The sequence below is a fragment of the Emys orbicularis genome, chromosome 1 (genome assembly GCF_028017835.1).
Source record: "Emys orbicularis isolate rEmyOrb1 chromosome 1, rEmyOrb1.hap1, whole genome shotgun sequence".
Classification (NCBI taxonomy): domain Eukaryota; kingdom Metazoa; phylum Chordata; order Testudines; family Emydidae; genus Emys; species Emys orbicularis.
The window spans coordinates 309,275,783-309,297,786 of NC_088683.1; the positions used below are offsets into that span (position 1 = coordinate 309,275,783).

Here is a 22,004-nt window from a genome sequence, read left to right on the forward strand (position 1 = left end):
ATGTGTTGCTCATATCCATTCCAAACCCGCCCCCCTTCCCCACTGTCGGAGTAGCCGGCAAGAAGGAACTGAGGGGACGCTGGGTCGGCTGGGGTATATATCCAGCGCCATGAAGGCGCCACTCCAGGGGGCTCCACAGCCGACCCACCGGGTGTTGCTAGGGTAGAAAATTCTCCGACGATCGTGCACGCAGCGCGTGCACACCTAATTGGAATGGATATGAGCAACACATCTCGAAGAACAACAGTTACAAAGGTGAGTAACCGTTTTTTTTGTTTGATGAAGGGCGAGATGAAAGATAGTCATGAATAATTGGAGAGTGCTATGAGTCTGATCCGGCAAGGTGCTGAATACTCTCAGTTCCATTGGAGTCCTGCACCTTGTAGGATTGGGATCTAACTAAAAGACTGAGAGGAGTCCTATGATAGAAGTAGCGAGACTTCTAACAACAGATCAAAAACTCCAAGGGACAAATGCTGTGCGAATTTGGTAAAATTCCCAGTCAAGACCATAGGGTATGGCCCTGAATGATGTCTGTATATTCCACTTATATCAATAATACATTAATTCTGTTATGAGCACCCCCCAAGCAAATACACTTTTATGATTGTAGTTCTATATCAGATTTTCTTTCTATATGCTCTCCGGGAAATCGTCCAACAGACATAATTGGGACCGTGAATAAGGATTTTGTTTAATCTGAAAATTAATAAAGCAAAAGTTTTTGATGTCTTGTTTTTACTAAACATCTCTCTCATTAAAATCACAGTATTTTTAAGACCACAGAGAAATTTGGAATCCATAGACCCTCAATTTACAATTCGGAGGAAAATGGAACAGATGAGAGAAGAGAAAGAGCTTGTGGAGCAATTGCGTGAGGTATGTGAAAAACAATGTGAAGGGCTGCAGATTTGCGGCTAAAGCATGTATTTCCTGTTTGCCCTTGGGAAAGCTACCTAATCTTAGGGGAAAAGCAGTGCTTGGATGTATGAGCAGGGGACTATCAGAGAGTGGGGAGGTGGCATTATTTCTGTATACAGCATTAGTGAGATCATGACTGGAATACTGTATGCAGTTTTGATGTCTATACTTCAAAAAGAACATTGACAAATTTGGAAAAGATTCAAGAAAGAGCCACAAGAATTATTTGAGGTCTGGACAAGAGATCTTACATTGAGAGACTTAAGAAGCTTGATCTATTTAGTTCATCCAAAAGAAGGTTAAGAGGTGACTTAATCACAGTGTACAAGTACCTGCATGGGGAAGAGGTTTCTGATGGTGGGCGTGGCTCTTTAATCTGGCAGATAAAGGCATAATAAGATCCAGTGGTTGGAAGTTGAAGCTAGACAAATTCAGACCAAAATTAGTGCTTTATTTCTAAAGTATAGATAATTAAGCATTGTAACAATTTACCTAGCAATATGGTGGATTCTCCATCACTTGAGATTTTTAATTCAAAACTGGGTATCTTTCTAAAAGACAAACTATAGCTTAAACAGAAGTTATGGACTTGATGCAGAATTACTGGGTGAGGTTCTATGGCCTGTGTATTGCAGTATGCCTGTGTATTAGATGGTCGCTTGTGGCCTTAAAATCTATAAACCTCTCTGTGCCTCAGTTTCACCATCTATAAAATAGTGATGAGATAATTACTGCAAAGAGTGTTGAGTATTAAGATCTTCAGTTGCAAGCGGTCCCAAATACAAAGTGTTCTTATATGTGTCTGTAGCGTTCATTGCATTACATCTGCTAAAGTTATATGAGATAATTTTACATTACTATTGGTTTGAAATACATTTGGTGTTACGAGTGAATAGTAGCATCATCTGGCATTATTATGATCAACTTGAATTTTGTCCATTGACTAATTTAAAACATATATATTTTCTTGATAGAACTACTTTTAAATATGTACTGAATTTAAAAAAAAAAACTCTTTTCTAAAATAAGTAAGGGCTTTTCTGCTCCCCAGCTAATGTTTAGAAGGGTTATTTAGTTAAGCACAACACCACCTCTTCTGCCTCCCTTACACTCTGCACATATGCCTATCTGGTGCCTGCATGGTTCGTTTTAGCTTCGCTGCTGCTGCTGTTTATAAAACAGTGGCACCTAGAGGCCTCAGAAGGGTGTGTGATAGGCTGAATACCACATATTGTAAATGACTGTTCCTGCCCCAAAGAGTTTACAGTCTAAAAGACAAGATAGAAGAGTTGGGTGACATGGACAAACAGACGGAGGAAGGAGGACAGAGGTAACTATTTTAGCATAGACTGGCAGTGTGCACAAATTTGTAGTTGTTACTGATTGGCTCATTACAGCAATCAGAGCTTGTTACCTATTACTGGTAAACACCTCTTGCAACTAGTGAATTTTAGCAAACGGACAGAAATGGGGAGGGAATGCAAGGGACAGGGATGATATATTTTTATCTGTTCTCTAAAGGACATAACATAGTTTGGGGTACTATATAAATAATAATAATAATGTGCTCTACTGGGAAGGAGTATGAAAACTCCAGTCTAAGATAATGTGACTACTCATATCCATAAGGTTACACACATGCCAAAGCGTTTGCAAGATTGGAGCCTAAATCAATAAAAGTTACACGTTTGTAACAAAATGCAATGTTTTTTTTGCCAGAAAATTTGTAAACATTTTCAAAGTGCCCTACTTTGAGTGTTTTGCAACTTGACATTTATTTAATTAAAGTGCCCCTTTTGTCTGAGTAGGGAATTTTCATATTTTTACCCAGTAGTGCACATTACAGATCCAACCTTGTCCTCCCTTCTGCATTCTTTCCAATTTTTGTTACGCCCACTTGTTTCTTTTCAGCTGTTTGAGGAGTGGCCATCTTTTACTCTGTGTTTGTACAGGGCTTAATGCAATGGGGCTCTGATCCTGACTCGGGATTCTGGGTGCTACTATAATAAAAAGAATAATTTTAGATATGAGGCAACAAGCAAGAGTAGCAAAGTATGGTGCTGGCAGGGTGATGCAATGAGGAAGGACAAGCATTACCGTAATAAGATGATGTGGTTACTCATTTCTGGCACCGTTAAAGTGATTGTTTTTTCATAAGTTACATTTCCAGTGGGTGACCTGGAATGAGGCAGTGTGGTGTTTTGGGGTTTTTTTAGGAGCAATTTAAATGGAGATGTGGTGGCTTGACAAACTGGACTTGGGTGAGGATTCACTGCAATAGTGGGTAGCATGGGAAAAGGCATGGCGACGTGATAGAGAATATGGACATTTGCTTTTGGGGGAGGTGGTTCTTTCTAATTCTGTGTAAAAGTGGTGACATGTTTGTTCTTCTTTTATAGAACATTGAAATGAGACTAAAGATTTGTTTGCCTGAAGACTTGGGGTCTGCTCTTATGGATGGGGTCGTTCTCTGTCATTTAGTCAATCACATTCGTCCTCGATCTGTGGGAAGTATCCATGTACCCTCACCAGCAGTAGTAAGTCAAATATTTTTTTTAAAAAGAAAAACTAAAGCTTTATTATCAAATAAAATCTACTATCTTCATAAAAATGAAGTACTGGAGCTATTTAAAAAAACCACATACACTTCTCTCTCTTTTATTATGAATAAACTGGTCTGTGACTGGCTGAAGCTCATGATAGGTTTGTTGTCTATACCATCTAGATTGCAGGAGGTCAGATTTTTCCATAAATGCCTTCCTGTTTATGTTGTAGCAGGTGATCATTATCCTCTGACAAGATTTTGTTCCAGTGGATACTTTCCTACTTTCTCCACTTCCTGGTGCATTGTTAATGTGTTCTGTCATAGCATACAGTATGATTTATAATGTACTCTAATAAGCATGTGTAGAGCCTGGGGTGGATACAAAATTTGTATCCGCATCCATTCTGGAATCCACGAAAATGGTCCATGGGTATCCGCATCCACATCTGCAGATACCTGTATCCGCAGATATAAAGTGGATATCTGCAGATTTACAGCACTCTAAACATGTGGGAAACATTATGCTACAATGAGATTAGCAATTTATTGAGTTAACAACAATCCTACATAGCAAGATTTTTTTGTTTTGTTTTTTTTGTTAAATATGGAAGCAACTCATTTTTTGTCACAGACAGGACAGAAGAGAAACATATGATCTAGTCCTGCAATCTTTGACTCCCCAAAGGCACTAGGGCATATGGATCTGATTGCAGGGCCATCAAGGATTTTTTTTGTACCAAATCTACTTGCGTACACTTTTTTCAAACCTAATTTCCTTTTCTTTTCAACTTCCTTCAGGATTTTTCCTGTATTTATGGAAGACTTGGTTTCCCTTAGTGGGGACATTTCTGTTCTAGATTTCTGATGTCACTTTGATCCTAAAGAGGTTTCCTGTATTTTCAAAATACGATGCATAAAGTTGTGCAGTTTTTCTGAGTGTACCTTTGGTTAAATGTTTGTTAAATAAAGCCTTATCTTTAATTCTGAGAGAGGCATGCTGATTGTAAAGGTGATCTGCTAAGGCTTTTAAGAATATAGATTTTAACAAAAAACAAGGAGTTTTCAATCATGGCTAAAAAAATGTATCCCTTTCATAAGAACATAAGAACGGCCATACTGAGTCAGACCAATGGTCCATCTTCCGACAGTGGCCAATGCCAGATGCCCCAGAGGGAATGAACAGAACAGATAATCATCAAGTGATCCATCCCGTCGCCCATTCCCAGCTTCTGGCAAACAGAAGCTAGGGACACTTCAGAGCTAATAGCCATTGATGAACCTATCTTCCATGAATTTATCTAATTCTTTTTTGACCCTATTATAGTCTTGGTCTTCACAACGTCCTCTGGCAAAGAGTTCCACAGGTTGACTGTGCATTGTGTGAAAAAATACTTCCTTTTGTTTGTTTTAAACCTGCTGCCTGTTAATTTCATTTGGTGATCCCTAGTTCTTGTGTTATGAGAAGGGGTAAATAACACTTCCTTATTTACTTTCTCCACACCAGGTATGATTTGATAGACCTCTATCATATCTCCCCTTAGTCGTCTCTTTTCCCAGCTGAAAAGTCCCAGTCTTATTAATTTCTCCTCATATGGATGCTGTTCCATACCCCTAATCATTTTTGTTGCCCTTTGCTGTACCTTTTCCAATTCCACTATACCTTTTTTGAGATGGGGCAACCAGATCTGCATGCAGTATTTAAGATGTGGGCATACCATGGATTTATATAGAGGCAATATGATATTTTCTGTCTTATTATCGATCCCTTTCCTAATGATTCCTAACATTCTGTTAACTTTTTTGACTGCCACTGCACATTGAGTGGGTGTTTCCAGAGAACTATCCACAATGACTCCAAGATCTCTTTCTTGAGTGGTAACAGCTAATTTTGACCCCATCATTTTATATTTTCAGTTGTTGGTTTTAAACCACTTGATTCTTGTCATGTCACATTTCACTGCAGAGACTCGCAGAGTAGGCAAGACCTGAATTTCCAAGGCTAAAAGGTTGTTCTTAGTGTTTTACAAAACACTTTAAGGCCTTGCTGACACATAGTTAACTTTGAGAAGAAATGTTCTGGAGAATGCTAGGCAGCTAATGTCTCTTTTGGTGCTGATAAGTTTTCAGTTTAAAGGTCAGGAATATCATTATCACTTCTTTCTGTTAAAGTAGGGAAATAATGGATTGGCTTTGGTGACACAGAATGCCACTGTAAGAGGTTTGATAGTCTTGAGTCAGACAAATAGGACAAAGAACACATCATATTATAGGAATCTTTGAAATTCTAAAAGACTAAGGAAGTAATTGTAAAAATGAATTGGAAGGTTTTTAATTAAAACTCGATATGATAAAAGAACCAATGTGAAAAATATAGAAACGACATTATAGTTTGTACAACTCTTCTTAATGTATGTTGAAATCATATATCAAGTTCTCCTCATAATATCCAAAAATTAAATGTGAAGGAACTATGATTCCCTTTATACACATCCTAAAACAGCCTGAGATGTTTGGGTTGTAAAATTCCCATTTGAGAAGTATTACCACTTCTTGCAGGTAAGCCAGTCTTCCACTGCACATGATTATTAGAGGGGACAGATTTTCAGAACTTTGCTAGCCAGACTTTCATGTGCACAAACTGAGCCCAGTAGTGAGTTTGATGCACTCCCGATTTCAGAACTAGAGACTGGACATGCACAAAAGCAAGTGTACCCAAAAGCTGCACGTTTGTAAAGTGGCCTCCTGAAAAATTAAACAGCAACGAACTAAGGCCACTTTAATTCTGAATGAGAGCATCCACATGAGGGTTTAATGTTTTTTTTTATGCATATTATCTTCATCACTTTAATTCACTTTCACTTTCCTGAATGTCCTTGCATAAATGAGGCCTGATTTGAGAGTGTATAGGCTGAGTGAGCCAGTCACTACATGGTCATCCAATGGAAATTAAGAGATAGCGATTGACATGGGAGACTCTCAGTGCAGCTGAGCCGGATGAGAGTGACACAGAGAGAGACAGGCTGATATTGAGAGGAAGAAAAGAGAGCATAGAAGGGAAATTTTATGGTATGTAGCACATTTCAGAAGAACATGGAAGCAAATTCCACTTCAGAGTCTGTAATGCAATGTGAACATCATTACTAAAAATTCCTACTACTACTAACGTGCATTAGTAAGGAGAACATATACCCAACTCAAAGAACTGCATTAACAGAATTGCAAAACACGGAGAAATAGAAATGAATGAAAACCATGACAATGATTATGAATTTTAAAAAGCAGGAAAAAAACCCTCAACTACAAAAACGCAATGGGAAAGGAAAGGTTTCCACGCCCTTATTTCTTAGCATCTTTCTGGAGGTTTATAGACCATCTGAAAGTGTCCTCTGACCAGCTGCTGAGATCGGTCGCAGCATGAGTTGGGGTATATCTGCACTGCGATTAAATAGCTTTGGCTGGCCCATGTTAGCTGACTCGGGTAGTGGGGCTGTAAAATTGTGGTGCAGATGCTCGGGCTGGAACTCGGGCTTTGGAACCCTCCCCCTTTGTGGGGTCCCAGAGCTCGGGCTCCAACCCAAGCATCTAGACTGCAGTTTTACAGTCCCGTAGCCCGAGCCCTATGAGCCTGAGTCAGTTGACACAGGCCAGCCGTGGATGTTTAATTGCAGTGTAGTCATACACTTGGACGCTTATAGAGTGCACTGGCCTCCTCCACTGTTGTGCCCTTGCTAGTGCCATAGAGGTCACTGCCGTGGTGGATGGGTGGTGGCAGGGAGACATCGTGGCACTAGGAGACTAGTACGTTGGCAGTTCAGTATGTCAGTTATTAGATGTTGGCTAATCTGCTGTTTACCATTTCCTAATTTATTTTTTCAGGAACAGCCTAACCTAAATATTGCATCAGCAGTAGAAACGTCATTTAATAGGCAGAATTTTATGATGACTACTGTACATTATTAGCTTCTGTCACATTAATCTATGGTCTCTTGTTCTTGCAGCCTAAACTTAGCATGGCCAAATGCAGGAGAAATGTGGAAAACTTTCTGGATGCATGTAGGAAACTGGGTATACCAGAGGTAATTTTTAATTATGTCCATCAATATCATGTGACCTAAAACACACCAAAAAGCATAAATTATGTGTTATTTTACACTTGAAGGCTCTTTATTTTATACATCGCTAAAATTATTAGTCTTATTTTATGAAATATTACAGTAGAACATTTACACCCTCATTCAACAATGCACTTATATATGCCCTTAGCTTTAAGCACATGAATTGTCCTATTAAGGTGTTCATGTGAGATATTCATGAGTTTATAGTCCTACCGTCTTTAGTGAGATTTATTGTGATTAAAGGCATTGCTGGATTGGGGTCTAATTCCCCTCATGACTAGAAGACCCATTAAGAAACGACTGAATTTTGTGAATTAGAAAACTCAACAATAAAACAAGTATAATGTATAACAAAATGGATAATAGTCATTTTTGAAAACATGCCTGTTTTGCCATAGATAAGTAGATAAGAGTATTTTTAGTAATCTCAATACCTCCTTATATTTCCTATAGAAAATAACTAGTAAATACAGCAAGTAGATAATATTAGTTTTATATAAGGAAAAATTAGCAAGTTTTTAAAGAGCGATAACTATGTTTTACTTGGTGCTTTTATTTTACAAGCTTAGTTTAGTTTTAAGTATTTATACTTTATACTATATTATTACATATTTTGTAGTACATTTTGTCAAAGAAATTGGTAATATGAGATCTCATCTCAGCACTCTTACATTTTTGCTGAGATGTAAGGAGAGGAATGTGCAGATTAGCAAAATGCAAATGAGTGAGGTTCTACTGTGATGTTAAAATATCATTGTAGAAATGACTAAATGGAGTAAACGCAAGAAAGTTTAAGATTTTACATGTTCAGGTTTCTGTAGAGAATGCCAGTAGTCCATATTCTGATAAAAATTACACTGGAGTAACTCATTATGATACAGTTTAGTTACTCTGGATTTACACTGATACAGTTTAGATCAGAATCTGTTCCAGTATCTAAAAATATGTCTGATGTAATTAAAGACAATTTCATTTCAAGCAATTGGCCTTCAGTATGAGGAATTAGTTTGTGTACAAACTAGTTTTTAATGCAGTAAAATATAAAACTACAAACATAAAACTGTACATTACTTAATGTTGTCATTGTATTTTTGCCAACAGTATAACTAAGGCTCTGAGAGCACTTTTATTTTAAGGTTTACTTTCAGGAGTCTAAAAACATGTTTAGTTTTGTTTTTACTTTGGGATGAGACTTGAATACAAAGTTTTTAAATTATGAAAGGATTCCTTTTTCAGAATGTGAAGAAATCCGTTAGTCTGACCTCTATTTGAAGGACAGGAAAACAAAGTGTTTTTTCCCTTTCTGCAATTTGAAGAAGGATTGGGAGGGAGGATTGTTCTTATAACTACAATGAATTTCTGTTAAAATTAAATTTTGTAATCCATAGTGTTATGAATTAGGTCTCTATTTTAAAAATGATTATATTGGCCAGCTGTTAGAGTTTATTAATGCACAGTAATTGCTTTCATAAAGTTATGTAATGTAAAATATTCATGATAATATTAGAATGGCTGCATATTGTGGGCTAAAAGATTAGTTTCAGAAATCAGACGGCATGTCTCCCTGTCATGAGAATATTGTGTCAAAATGTATGCAGCCTGTGTGTGGAATGTTTAGTGAGATGTGAGCCACCCTTGGATGCACTCATAATCAGAGTTGCCGGGAAGTGGCCTTTTGGGGGAAGGGAGAGGAGGAAGGTGGCTGTTTTTAATTGGGTCTTTTAAAAAAAGAAAATCCATTGTCATAAAAATATCCAAGGAGCAGTATATTAACATGAGATCCCTTGAATGCCACAGCATAGTGTGACAAGCTCAGATGAGGCAAAAATCTTAAATCTGAATTTTCTTTTTAAATTGCAGTAAATCAGCTTACTGGGTAACAACAATTATTGTTGTTTTAATGTTAGTGAGAAAGCAGAGATGACACGTAACTGTTGATAGTGTTGGGGCACAATTTAAAGGTTCTGGTGGTATGCAGTGGGGTTCGTGGCAAGGCATATAAACCCTGGGAGAAATCTGGGGGGTGGGAGGCACATGACCCCACCTGCCCCCACCTCCCACACGTCGCCTCTGTGAGTAAGGGTTTACATTTGTTTTTCTCTTTGCAGCTTTCAATGAAATATAAACTTTCTCTGCTAATATTGCAGACTTGTTATAGATTTTTGGCGCCATTTGACTAACTGTTTGTATATTGCATGTTTTCATAGAAGGTTAAACAAAAGGTCAGATCTCATAAATCCAAATAAACAAACATTAGTTTCTACCCATATGAAATTTCATTCATTTAAATATCAAGTACATTTGTTTGAGGTTTTAATTTATAAGAGATCTTGTGGAATTCTGTAAGAGAATTCAGGCTTACTAAGCGTGGATGGCAATTGACAAATTTACTGCTATACTTTGTGGAAAATGCATTGTGTTTCAGAACTTAGATGAGTGAAAGTGTTTGGAGTTTGCTGTGTTTTACTAAGTGAGTGTGAGAGAGAAAATGTTGGAAACAAAGATCAGTGGTAGGTAGATATAATTGTGTGAGTAGCTAGCAGGACGCCAAAGCCCAGATAGATCAAGAATCTATCTAGGAACAATATGCTGTAAAAGTGCCGAGAAAGACATTCCCCACTTTCTAACATTTGCATGTATGTTGATTGTTCTTATATAGCCTAACAGTCTCAGGAGAATCCAGCAATAGGAATACAACATTTGCAATGAATTGTTTTCTTTTCTGAACAGGTTACCGTTAAGCTCCAGCCCTTTCTTGGCAGCTCCTATGTCTGCTAACCCACACCACAGAGTAGCATTTCTCATGTTATTCCAATCACATTAAGAGATGTCTCTGGAGGAAAAGTGGGTGATCTGGGATGGGCTGAATGCTGTTTCAGTACAAGAGGGTGATCAAAATGGAAGATTTTACACATGTTTAAGCAGAAGGGGGCTTTCAGTGGAATAAGGCGGCGTGCTGTTTAGTGGTAGTGCGGAAGGGAACTCCAGAACCATATGCTCACTGAGCTTCATGACTGACCTTGAGACAAGTGTAGCATGAAGGTGCAAACATGCAATGTGATTTGGAGAATGATAATTTTACAGGAGGTTGAGTCCTGGGTTGCAGCTTTTCCAGCCCCCAGTTGATGGTGAGGGAATGTTGAGCGTCAGAAAAGGATTCTCCAAAGATCTTGCCAAGGTCCCTGAGCAAAACAAAGGAATTCAGGACGTACATATTTTAAATCAGTGGCTCTCAACCTTTCCAGACTACTTTACCCCTTGAACGAGTCTGATTTGTTTTGCATACCCCGAACTTTCACCTCACTTAAAAACTACTTGCTTACAAAATCCAACATAAAAATACAAGTGTCACAGCACACTATTACGGAAAAATTGCTGACTTTCTCATTTTTACCATATAATTATAAAATAAATCACTCGTAATATAAATATTGTACTTACATTTCAGTGCATAGTGGTATATAGAGCAGTGTAACCAAGTCATTGTCTCTATGAAATTTTAGTTTGTACGGACTTCACTAGTGCATTTTATGTAGCCTGTTGTAAATCTAGGCAAATATCTAGATGAGTTGATGTACCCCCTGGAAGACCTCTGTGCACCCCTAGGGGTACATGTACCCCTTGTTGAGAACCAGTGTTTTAAATGAATAAACAGGCAGGGGGAAAAAACAGAGTCCATCTTTGTACATAAAAGCTCACTTTTTTGCTTTGAAATTCACCTTTAATATTAATATATGTATGAACATACTCTTGAGGTACTCAGTCATCTACCCACAGCATTTAGCCTCTCAGGAGTGCTCAGAGTTATAAGGACAATTACAGGTCAATGAATTTCAAAGTTTTGTCTTGACACAAAGTAAAATATGTCCAGGATTCTATGTATAATGTGATTATAGTATAATCATATCAGGGACAAAAGAGAGATACAGAGGGAATACAAGAGGGAATACAGAGGGGAAATCTAATGAATATTTTAGATGTCTGTATACTAATGCAGGAAATATGGGGAACATACAGGAAGAATTAGAAATACTAGTGAATAATCACAATTACAACAAAATTGGCATCGCAGAGACTTGGTGGGTTAATTCATATGACTGGAATATTGGTATAGAAGGGTAGAGCTTATTCAGGAAGGACAGGCTGAGAAAAAAGGGAGGCGGTGTGGCCATTTATATCAAAGATGTATATGCTTGCACTGAGATTGAGATAGAAGTTGGAGGCAGACCTTTTGAAAGTCTCTGGGTAAGGATAAAAGGGGTAAAAAAAACTAGGGTGATGTCCTGGTAGGGGTCTCCTACAGACCACCTAACCAGGAAGAAGAGGTGGATGAGGCTTTTTGGAACAACTAACAAACTCATCCAAAGCACAGGACTGGGTAGTGATGGGCGACTTCAACTATCCAGACATCTTTTGGGAAAATAACACAGCAGGGCACAGATTATCCAACAAGTTCATGCAGTGCATTGAAGACAACTTTTTATGGCAGGAGGTGTGGAGAAAGCAAGTAGGGGAGAACCTGTTCTAGATTTGATTCTGACAAATAGGGAGGAACTGGTTGAGATTTGAAGGTGAAAGGTAGCTTGGGTGAAAGTGAACATGAAATGAGAGATTTCCTAATTCTAAGGAATGGTAGGAGGGAAAACAGCAGAATAAAGACAATGGATTTCAAGAAGGCAAACTTTAGCAAAAGGGAGTTGCAAGCCTATTGTAGGGGGGTCCTAGTATTGCTATCCTTAATTCTGCACTGCCTTCAGAGCTGGGCGCCCGGCCAGCAGCTGCTGCTCTCTGGCTGCCCAGCTCTGAAGGCAGCGCTGTCATCAGCAGCAGCGCAGAAGTAAGGGTAGCAGTACTGCAACCTCCCTACAATAACCTTGCAACCCCCGCCCCATACACACACACACACAACTCCTTACACATACAACACCATGAAATTTCAGATTTAAATAGCTGAAATCATGAAATTTATGATTTTTAAAATCCTATGACCGTGAAATTGGTAGCACCCTACCTATAGTATAAGGTAAAAGTACACAAAATACCAGATTTCACAAGGGAGACTCCTATCAATGGTTCACAGTCAAGCTGGAAAGGCATATTGAGTGGGATCCTGCAGGGATCTGTCCTGGGTCCAGTTCTATTCTATATCTTCATAAATTATTTGGATAATGGCATAGATGGTACGCTTATAAGGTTTGTGGAAGATACCAAACTGGGAGGAGTTGCAAGAACTGTGGAGGACAGTATTAGCATTCAAAATGATTTTGAGAAACTATAGAAATGATCTGAAATAAATAGGATGAAATTCAATAAGGACATGTGCAAAGTACTACACTTAGGAAGAACAATCATTTGCACACGTACAAAATGGGAAATGACTGCCTAAGGAGGAGTACTACAGAAAAGCATCTGGGAGTTCTAGTGCATCGCAAACGAAGTATGAGTTTACAATGTAATACTGTTGCAAAAAAAGCGAACATCATTCTGGGATGTGTTATCAGGAGTGTTGTCAGCAAGACACAAGAAATAATTCTTCCACTTTACTCTGCACTGACGAGGCCTGAGCACCACATTTCGGGAAAGATGTGGACAACGTGAACAAAGTCCAAAGGAGAGCAACCAAAATGGTGAAAAGGTTTAGAAAACATGATATACGAGGAAAGATTGAAACAATTAGGTTTGTTTAGTCTGGAAAAGAGAAGACTGAGGGGGAACATAAGTCTTCAAATATATAAAAGGTTGTTATAAAGAGAAGGATGATAAATTGTTCTCCTTAACCACTGAGGGCAGGACAGGAAATGTTGGGCTTAAATTCCAGTGAGAGAGATTTAAGTTAGACATTAGGAAAACCTTCCTAACTGTAAGGGAGTTAAAGCCCTGGAACAGATTACCTAGGGAGGTTGTAGAATCTCCATCATTGGAGGTTTTTAAGGAAAAGACAACAGCTGTCAGGTGGTAACTGGACTAGATGATCTGTCTAGATCCCATCCAGTCGTACATTTCTATGGTTCTATTATGCAGATTTAAATGTTCTTTTGGAATTGGTTGCATAAATATGCCCCAGAATGTAAGATGTCTTTAATATAAACAAATCAACATTAAGCCTAGCGTCTTTACGACTGCAAAATAATCTTCAAAATATGAAGTGACTGTTAACCCATGCAGTAGTGGCTGTCAGTCTTCAGACAGTTTGAAACAATAGCTTTGAGACAAGTATAAACTGTCCCCATTAGTCTCAATGGGATGTTAACTCTGATACCTAATGAAGGTAAATTGTTTACCATTTCACAGCTGATCATTTTAGCAGAATCAAGCCATTGTACTTTGCCATCACTGATGGATGTAGGTAATGGAACAGGTGTCACGCAGCAGTTAGCTGCTGTTAAAACTTGATCTTATAACCAACCTGTTAGTTGTTTTCACTGCTACAGCTATATTCACACTCGTATTCTGACCAATGGCCTCATCAGTTTGTTCCAGAGACTTTCATGGAGTTGCAATGCAATTATATCAGGTATGGATTTTTCCCACTGTGCTAGGCAATATATGCTATTTGGACTACAGTATGGTTGCAAGTGGTATAGTATGCTGTTAAAATCTTAACCCTGAGTTTCCGAGGTAGGTATTTATCATATAGTACATACACATAAGTATGCATTCTTTCATGCAATTCTGAGTACGTATCATTGAGATTTTATTTTTAGGAATTAAAATATTATGGACTTGTTTTTCAAAACTGTACACCTGATTTGTTTGCGCAATTTACTGCAGATGCATGAATAATCAGAGGAGCTTGTGCATGCAAACAGCCAGTTATGTGATTAACCTTCCATATCTATCTACTCTATCTAAATATTTATTCTGTATGCACAGTTTTGGTAACTGCATGATCCATTTAGGCATGCAGCTGAACATAACGTTTAAAAAATTACTAGTAACTGGGACAATACCTGTGCTTAGATTTTTAGTTGTGATTAATAATAATTGTGCTTTTAATGAGGAGAGCAGAATGTTTGAAATTGTTGATTATCCAAGCATAATTGTTGTTGTTCGGTAATGTTATACCCTTTAGCTATATGATTGTTTTGTTTTAGTATTTTAGTTTCACATCAAATTCCCATCAGAGTCACTAAAATTGTGATAGCTTAGGTGGAAATACTATATTCACTTATTGAAAAGATAAAGAATATTGTATCCTGAGCTCCTGTTCAGAAGCACTATATGGCATCTATAATATGAAAGATTTTACCTCGTACCAGCAGGGGGAAATGGTCTCTCATGCTTGACATGTTTACTAATTTGAGAAGTATTTACTTTGCATATTCAAACACTTATAGACCAAATACATTTGCAGAATAGTCAGGCTTTTCTCAGGCTTGGTCTGATTTCACCAGTTCAAACACTAAACAGCAGGTCTTGTCGTAAATTCCCTTTGCAAGCTTTGGCAACTTCTGCATGGTTTCTTTTCTTGACCATTGCTCTTCCATTGGCAAGTCTCTGGTCAGCAAATTCCTCACTGTCTGTAAAATTAGACCTATTACCAGCTGCTGTCATTCTTCAGTAACTCTGAAATTACTTCTTTCCAGTCTGCTCCAAAGGTGTCTATTTCCATTCAGAAAAAAAAAAAAGCAACATCCTTGTTTAAAATTATATGAAATTACCTTAATTTAGCTTCAAAATATTTCGGGTTTTGTTTAATTGGGTATGTTTTTGACAGGTATGAAATTAGTTTGTTGTACTCGATTAGAAAGCTAATGCAATGTTTATTAGTTTTATTAGTGTCTTCGGTAAAACATAATATTTCATATCTGCGTCAATGAGATTTTGGTTTTAACAGGTTCTGTGCTCAAAAATGAGCATTTCAAGTTCACAAGTTTGTGGATTTTATCTTTTTTTTAAATCTTATATTTCAATTCAGATTTACAGACAAAACTTAGTATTGTTTTTAAACTCTGTGTGTGTCCCTCTTTTTTATTTTATTTTTTTCTACATTCAAGTACTATTCCTTTGAGATTTATATAACATTTGAATTTGGAGTAAGAAGCATGCTTCTACTCTGAAAAGTAACTGTGTAAAAATGGCCCCATCATCACTAATCAGATCTTTTCTTTGTGTATATTCAGTGTTGCATTGATCGCTTGAGTAACACAATTAAGTTTTTACAGCTTTCTACTCCTGTGAAGTCTACACATAAAATTTAGGTTGACATAGCAACATCTCTTAGGGTGTGTGAAAAATCCACACCCCTGAGCAACATAGCTTTGTGTACCTAGCCCCCAGGGTAGATGCAGTGAGGTCAACAGAAGAATGCTTTTGTCGACGTAGCTACTATTGCTCAGCGAGGTAGTGTTTCTGCTCTGTCAAAAATAAGCTTTCCATCAGTGTAGGCTGCATCTATACTATGAACTTACGTAGGCATAAACCTACAGCACCATAGCTATGCCAGTATTGTCCCTGTAGTGCAGACATGGCCTAAGTTTCAATCAGTCACATCAGTGCAAACCCACTGATATTTACTGAGATGACATAGGTGTAACTGAAGGCCTTATTGATACACAATAACCATGGATTCTGTGGGGCAAATTCTGTAGACAAGTTTCCCTACAGAAATTCTGCGGAGTCATTTCTCGGAGTAGAAGAGCTCTTTAATGCTTTTGAAAATTTGATAATTAATTAAGACTACATTGTGAAGCTTGATAGCCGGCTTTTGTAGGTGACAAATCTGAGGAACTGTCACAGATTGAAGTGTCACTAGAGGAGGTTTTGGAATTAATTGATAAACTTAACAGTAACAAGTCACCGGGACCAGATGGCATTCACCCAAGAGTTCTGAAAGAACTCAAATGTGAAGTTGCGGAACTATTAACTAAGGTTTGTAACCTGTCCTTTAAATCAGCTTCTGTACCCAATGACTGGAAGTTAGCTAATGTAACACCAATATTTAAAAAGGGCTCTAGAGGTGATCCCGGAAATTAAAGACCGGTAAGTCTAACGTCGGTACCGGGCAAATTAGTCGAAACAATAGTTAAGAATAAAATTGTCAGGCACATAGAAAAACATAAACGGTTGAGCAATAGTCAACATGGTTTCTGTAAAGGGAAATCGTGTCTTACTAATCTATTAGAGTTCTTTGAAGGGGTCAACAAACATGTGGACAAGGGGGATCCAGTGGACATAGTGTACTTAGATTTCCAGAAAGCCTTTGACAAGGTCCCTCACCAAAGGCTCCTACGTAAATTAAGCTGTCATGGGATAAAAGGGAAGGTCCTTTCATGGATTGAGAACTGGTTAAAAGACCGGGAACAAAGGGTAGGAATTAACGGTAAATTCTCAGAATGGAGAGGGGTAACTAGTGGTGTTCCACAAGGGTCAGTCCTCGGACCAATCCTATTCAACTTATTTATAAATGATCTGGAGAAAGGGGTAAACAGTGAGGTGGCAAAGTTTGCAGATGATACGAAACTGTTCAAGATAGTTAAGACCAAAGCAGACTGTGAAGAACTTCAAAAAGATCTCACAAAACTCAGTGATTGGGCAACAAAATGGCAAATGAAATTTAATGTGGATAAATGTAAAGTAATGCACACTGGAAAAAATAACCCCAACTATACATACAATTTGATGGGGGCTAATTTAGCTACAGGAAAAAGATCAGGAAAAGTCAGGAAAAAGATCTTGGAGTCATCGTGGATAGTTCTCTGAAGATGTCCACGCAGTGTGCAGAGGCGGTCAAAAAAGCAAACAGGATGTTAGGAATCATTAAAAAGGGGATAGAGAATAAGACTGAGAATATATTATTGCCCTTATATAAATCAATGGTACGCCCACATCTCGAATACTGCGTACAGATGTGGTCTCCTCATCTCAAAAAAGATATACTGGCACTAGAAAAGGTTCAGAAAAGGGCAACTAAAATGATTAGGGGGTTGGAATGGGTGCCATATGAGGCGAGATTAAAGAGGCTAGGACTCTTCAGCTTGGAAAAGAGGAGACTAAGGGGGGATATGATAGAGGTATATAAAATCATGAGTGATGTGGAGAAAGTGGATAAGGAAAAGTTATTTACTTATTTCCATAATACAAGAACTAGGGGTCACCAAATGAAATTAATAGGCAGCAGGTTTAAAACAAATACAAGGAAGTTCTTTTTCACGCAGCGCACAGTCAACTTGTGGAACTCCTTACCTGAGGAGGTTGTGAAGGCTAGGACTATAACAGCGTTTAAAAGAGAACTGGATAAATTCATGGTGGTTAAGTCCATTAATGGCTATTAGCCAGGATGGGTAAGGAATGGTGTCCCTAGCCTCTGTTTGTCAGAGGATGGAGATGGATGGCAGGAGAGAGATCACTTGATCATTGCCTGTTAGGTCCACTCCCTCTGGGGCACCTGGCATTGGCCAGTGTCGGTAGACAGGATACTGGGCTAGATGGACCTTTGGTCTGACCCGGTACAGCTATTCTTATGTTCTTAAAGTATTTTAGACTGCTAAGCCTGCAGATTTTTCATGTTTTTGATTATATACTAGGAATTATTTTCCTTTAATACCTGAATATAGTTGGCCCAGAAGAAGTTAGAACTTACTGCTGAAATGGGGCTCTGTCTTTCCTACATCTTACGCAACTTAAAAAAAAAAATGAAGATACTCTAACTTACATGTATACATTGAGTTGAGCATTGATAGTGAGGTTGTGTGTGCAAAGGAGATTGGAGTAAAAATACACATCATATTGTTTTCATCTTCCAAAATTTAAAGTGATCAGTGTGCACCTTGGGTTTGATTTTGTGTAATGATAACCAAATATGTCGGCTTATCGTGAATATCATTGCTCAGTACAATTTTCATAAAGCAGCAAATTGCTTGGATGTTTGTATTCCAATTTAAATAGCTACATATGGGCATTTATACCTTCCAAAAATGTATGACTAGCCTAGGTTCACATATTTTTAATTTTAAAATTTTAAATAAGAAGTTTGAGCCTTAAACTCCGCAGCTTGGAAATTTTCTTAAACTAATCAGTATCATTTCTGTCTCTTTCAATTTTCATCCCAGAGTACCAGCCAAAGTAAACAATTTAATCACCAGATTTTAAGGTGCATGTGATGTTAGGTGAACAATTGTATGTATATTCATAACAATTTATTTTTTTAGTGTGTTTTCCTGAGATTTCAGTATCATGGTTTGTCTCAACTGCTAAGAGAACTTTCTTGAAAAATCTTAATCATGCAATTAGTCCCATTTAAGTGATTGAATGGGACTACGTCTATAAAGATTTGCAGGATTGAGCTCTTAGCTTGCACCGTATATTTGTGCTAGTGTTTTGATATTGATAGCTTAATTATTTAGAGGAAACAAAAGAAAGATGGTGCATGTAGTAAATTAAGGGAATAGTTGAAAGAAACAATATATTCCTACATATTTATACTAGTAATAGAATACTGTAATACTTTATCAAACTCTATCTTTTTGTATTTTTAATTTTATGCACTGTTTTTTTCTGTTCTAATGGCTGCCCTTCGGGATAGGCTGACCTCTGCTCTCCGTATGACATCCTGCAGTCGGATATTCGTCACATTCGAAAGACTGTTGACACTCTGCTGGCCCTCGGGGAGAAAGCCCCACAATCAACTTCTACCTTTCGCTCCTGGGATCTAATAGGCTTTTGTCTTTTCCACATACTTTTTATAGTCTTGATGTACATAACTTATCACTGGAATGCGCTAACAGCATAACCTGTTTGCATGTGCACACAAACTTTCTGCTTTATCTCTGACATATTACAGGTACTTTAATTTCCTTCCTTTCTCTCACAAACTTCCATCCCCTGTAACCTCTCTATTAACCTCTTGACTAGAGGTAGCAGAATCTTGAATTGATTGTAGCGGGAAACCCGCCCCTCACTTCCCCAACCCTAGCTTAAATGCGTACATGTATCTTGATTTTGCAGCTTGTTTCCTTCCACACTGCCTGGGTTGCTCACAGATTGTGGAGATGCAGTAAACTGCATCTATACCATTTTGGGCTGTGGTCTCATCAGATCTTATAAACCAAGCAGCATTGAGCCTGGTCAGTGTTTGGAGGTGAGAACCCAAGGAACCCCCAGGTGCTGAAGGAAGTGATACTGGCATTTCAGAAGATGGCGGTATTCTCTTTGAGTATGTGTTATGTTTGTTAGAGGCGCCATCTTCCAAATGAAGAATAGAAACCACGGTCCTTAAGATCAGTAAAGATCCCATAGCACTTGTTGTAAGAGTGAGTGTTTACTCTGATGTTTTGGTCAAAGTCCAGTTTGTGATCATTACAATTTCCCCCCCTAAATTTTTTCTCCAATTTCTTTTGGAAACAGTAATCTTCTCTTTCCCTGTCAAACTGTGTAGTGTTGCTGTCCGTTTTTAAATACATGCCAAATTACAAAAAACTCAGAATTTGTAATGGAACTTAGGGTCTTTCAGGATGAAGGTGATGGAGGCAACATGGTGCAAGGAGTAGGGCATCAGAGTGGGTATTGGCAGACTTAGGCTTTGTCACTGTCTCTGCCACTGATTCTTTCTGTGACATTGGGCAAGTTACATAATATTCTTGTCTGTTTCCTCATTTATAAAAACAGGGATGATAATATTCTGTAACACATCTGAGAAGACTTCTTTAACAATATGTAGAGATGTTTATTTAGTTTTCCCTTCACTTTGAGATCTACAGATGAAAAGCTTTATATAAATGCTAATGATTTCATATTATGAAATGTAAACATAAATTATGTCACTAAAATATCAGTTTAGCTAACCCAAGAATACCAATCCCCTGAATACATAAATATACCTTACTCATTTAGGAATTCCCCTAGGAATTGAGGGGTCTATTAAATCGATCTCTTTGCCAGTGCTTTCTGCATTGCTATGTTTGTTACACAATCCCTATTCCCATGTTATTTACATGAATATTTTTGTATGTATTTAGAGTATTAGAAAATCAGGTGGAGAAACTTATTGCTACCAGCCCACAATATTAATCCTAATGTTATACATCTCTGCCTGTGCCAGTGACATGTTTTTGCTGGTTTAATTACCCAGAGTATCCAAAATCTCCCATCCATTAGAAAGGTAATGGAGCAGTTGTTTCAAGGTTGCTGATGTGCAAAGAAACAGAGGCTTGTGTCTCCCACGTTATGAATGATTTCTCAGTCTGAACACTGGATATGAGAGCTGAATTGCTGTTCAAGAGGTGTACTGGATTAAACCTGTTGCATAATTACAAATATTTTACCAAATCCCAATCATAGTGATAAGCAAACCCATGAACTTGTCCAAAAAAGCTGACTTCTCATACACTAGGAACTAGCCCATACTACATCTAGTACAGGATAGATACAAAAATATTATAAATTGCAAAAGTGATTTAGCACAGCATGAAAATACAAATTATGAATTGAATATTATTTAATCCTTAAACTGCCTACAGGTTTTATCCATAAATTCTAATCTACACATGCAGACATGTCAGTCTCCTTCTCAATTAATTTACCTTTGTGATTCCCAGATCTGCTTCTTCACCTGACTTTTAGAAAATGAGTGAACTTAATTGCTCTTCAGTTTCTTTCAGCTTTTGAACAGAATGACCATAACTAATTATTGCTAATGTTCCTGTCTGATACTGCATTAACTTTTTGTCCCAAAACTTTCCATATAAAATAAACACATTAATCATGTAGGGTGCTGAGAATAAAAGTAAATTCTCATATTCCCATAAACAGTAGGAAAGTTATAACACAAGATTCAAAGAGGAACATTACAAGTGCTTCCCTATTGCTATAGACTTGAAGTTAACCCAGACCATACTGTGAAGGAAGGCCTTAGGCTTTGTAACTGTAACTAAGGCCAGCTCTACACTAGAAAGGTAGGTCAACCCAGCGACGTCGCTCAGGGGTATGAAAAATCCACACCCCTGAGCAACATAGCTAAGCCCTGAACCCTGCTGTAGACTACGTGGAGTCGACAGAAGAATATTAAAGTGAAATTTTCAAGTATTTAGGCAAAATATTTGATCTATTTGAAGATTTGAAGATCCTGATTTGTAAAAGGCCCCCAGCCTGCCTTCTGAGTTGGAGATGTAATATTTTGTTTCTGAAAATATTTGTGCCTACAATTAATTACAGGTGCAGTTCATAACATTGAGGCTACTTATTGACAGCAACTGCAAATGCTGTTAATAATGAATGTAATATTGCACATACATATGTGAAATCTGCTTCTTAAAATCAGGCCCTATGTATGTGAAAGAACACTAATCTGTCACGGTGAGGTTTTTAAAAGCCACTTATACACACACACCAAACCAATGATTTTAATTCCTGTGCTCCATCTGTTGCAACACAAACAGTGTTCCCAGAGATGGGCAGATATCGTCACTGATGCTGAGATACGAACA

General features: G+C 37.9%; 1 protein-coding gene across 1 annotated transcript in view; it reads left to right on the plus strand.

The window, feature by feature from the left end:
• The window catches only part of LRCH1 (leucine rich repeats and calponin homology domain containing 1), a 248,329-nt gene that overhangs the window by 219,132 nt on the left and 7,193 nt on the right, over positions 1-22,004 (plus strand). Inside the window, exons 17-19 of the mRNA XM_065402085.1 lie at positions 770-879; positions 3,321-3,458; positions 7,465-7,542. Coding sequence (XP_065258157.1) covers positions 770-879; positions 3,321-3,458; positions 7,465-7,542 — 326 coding nt within the window. The remainder of the gene's footprint in view (positions 1-769; positions 880-3,320; positions 3,459-7,464; positions 7,543-22,004) is intronic.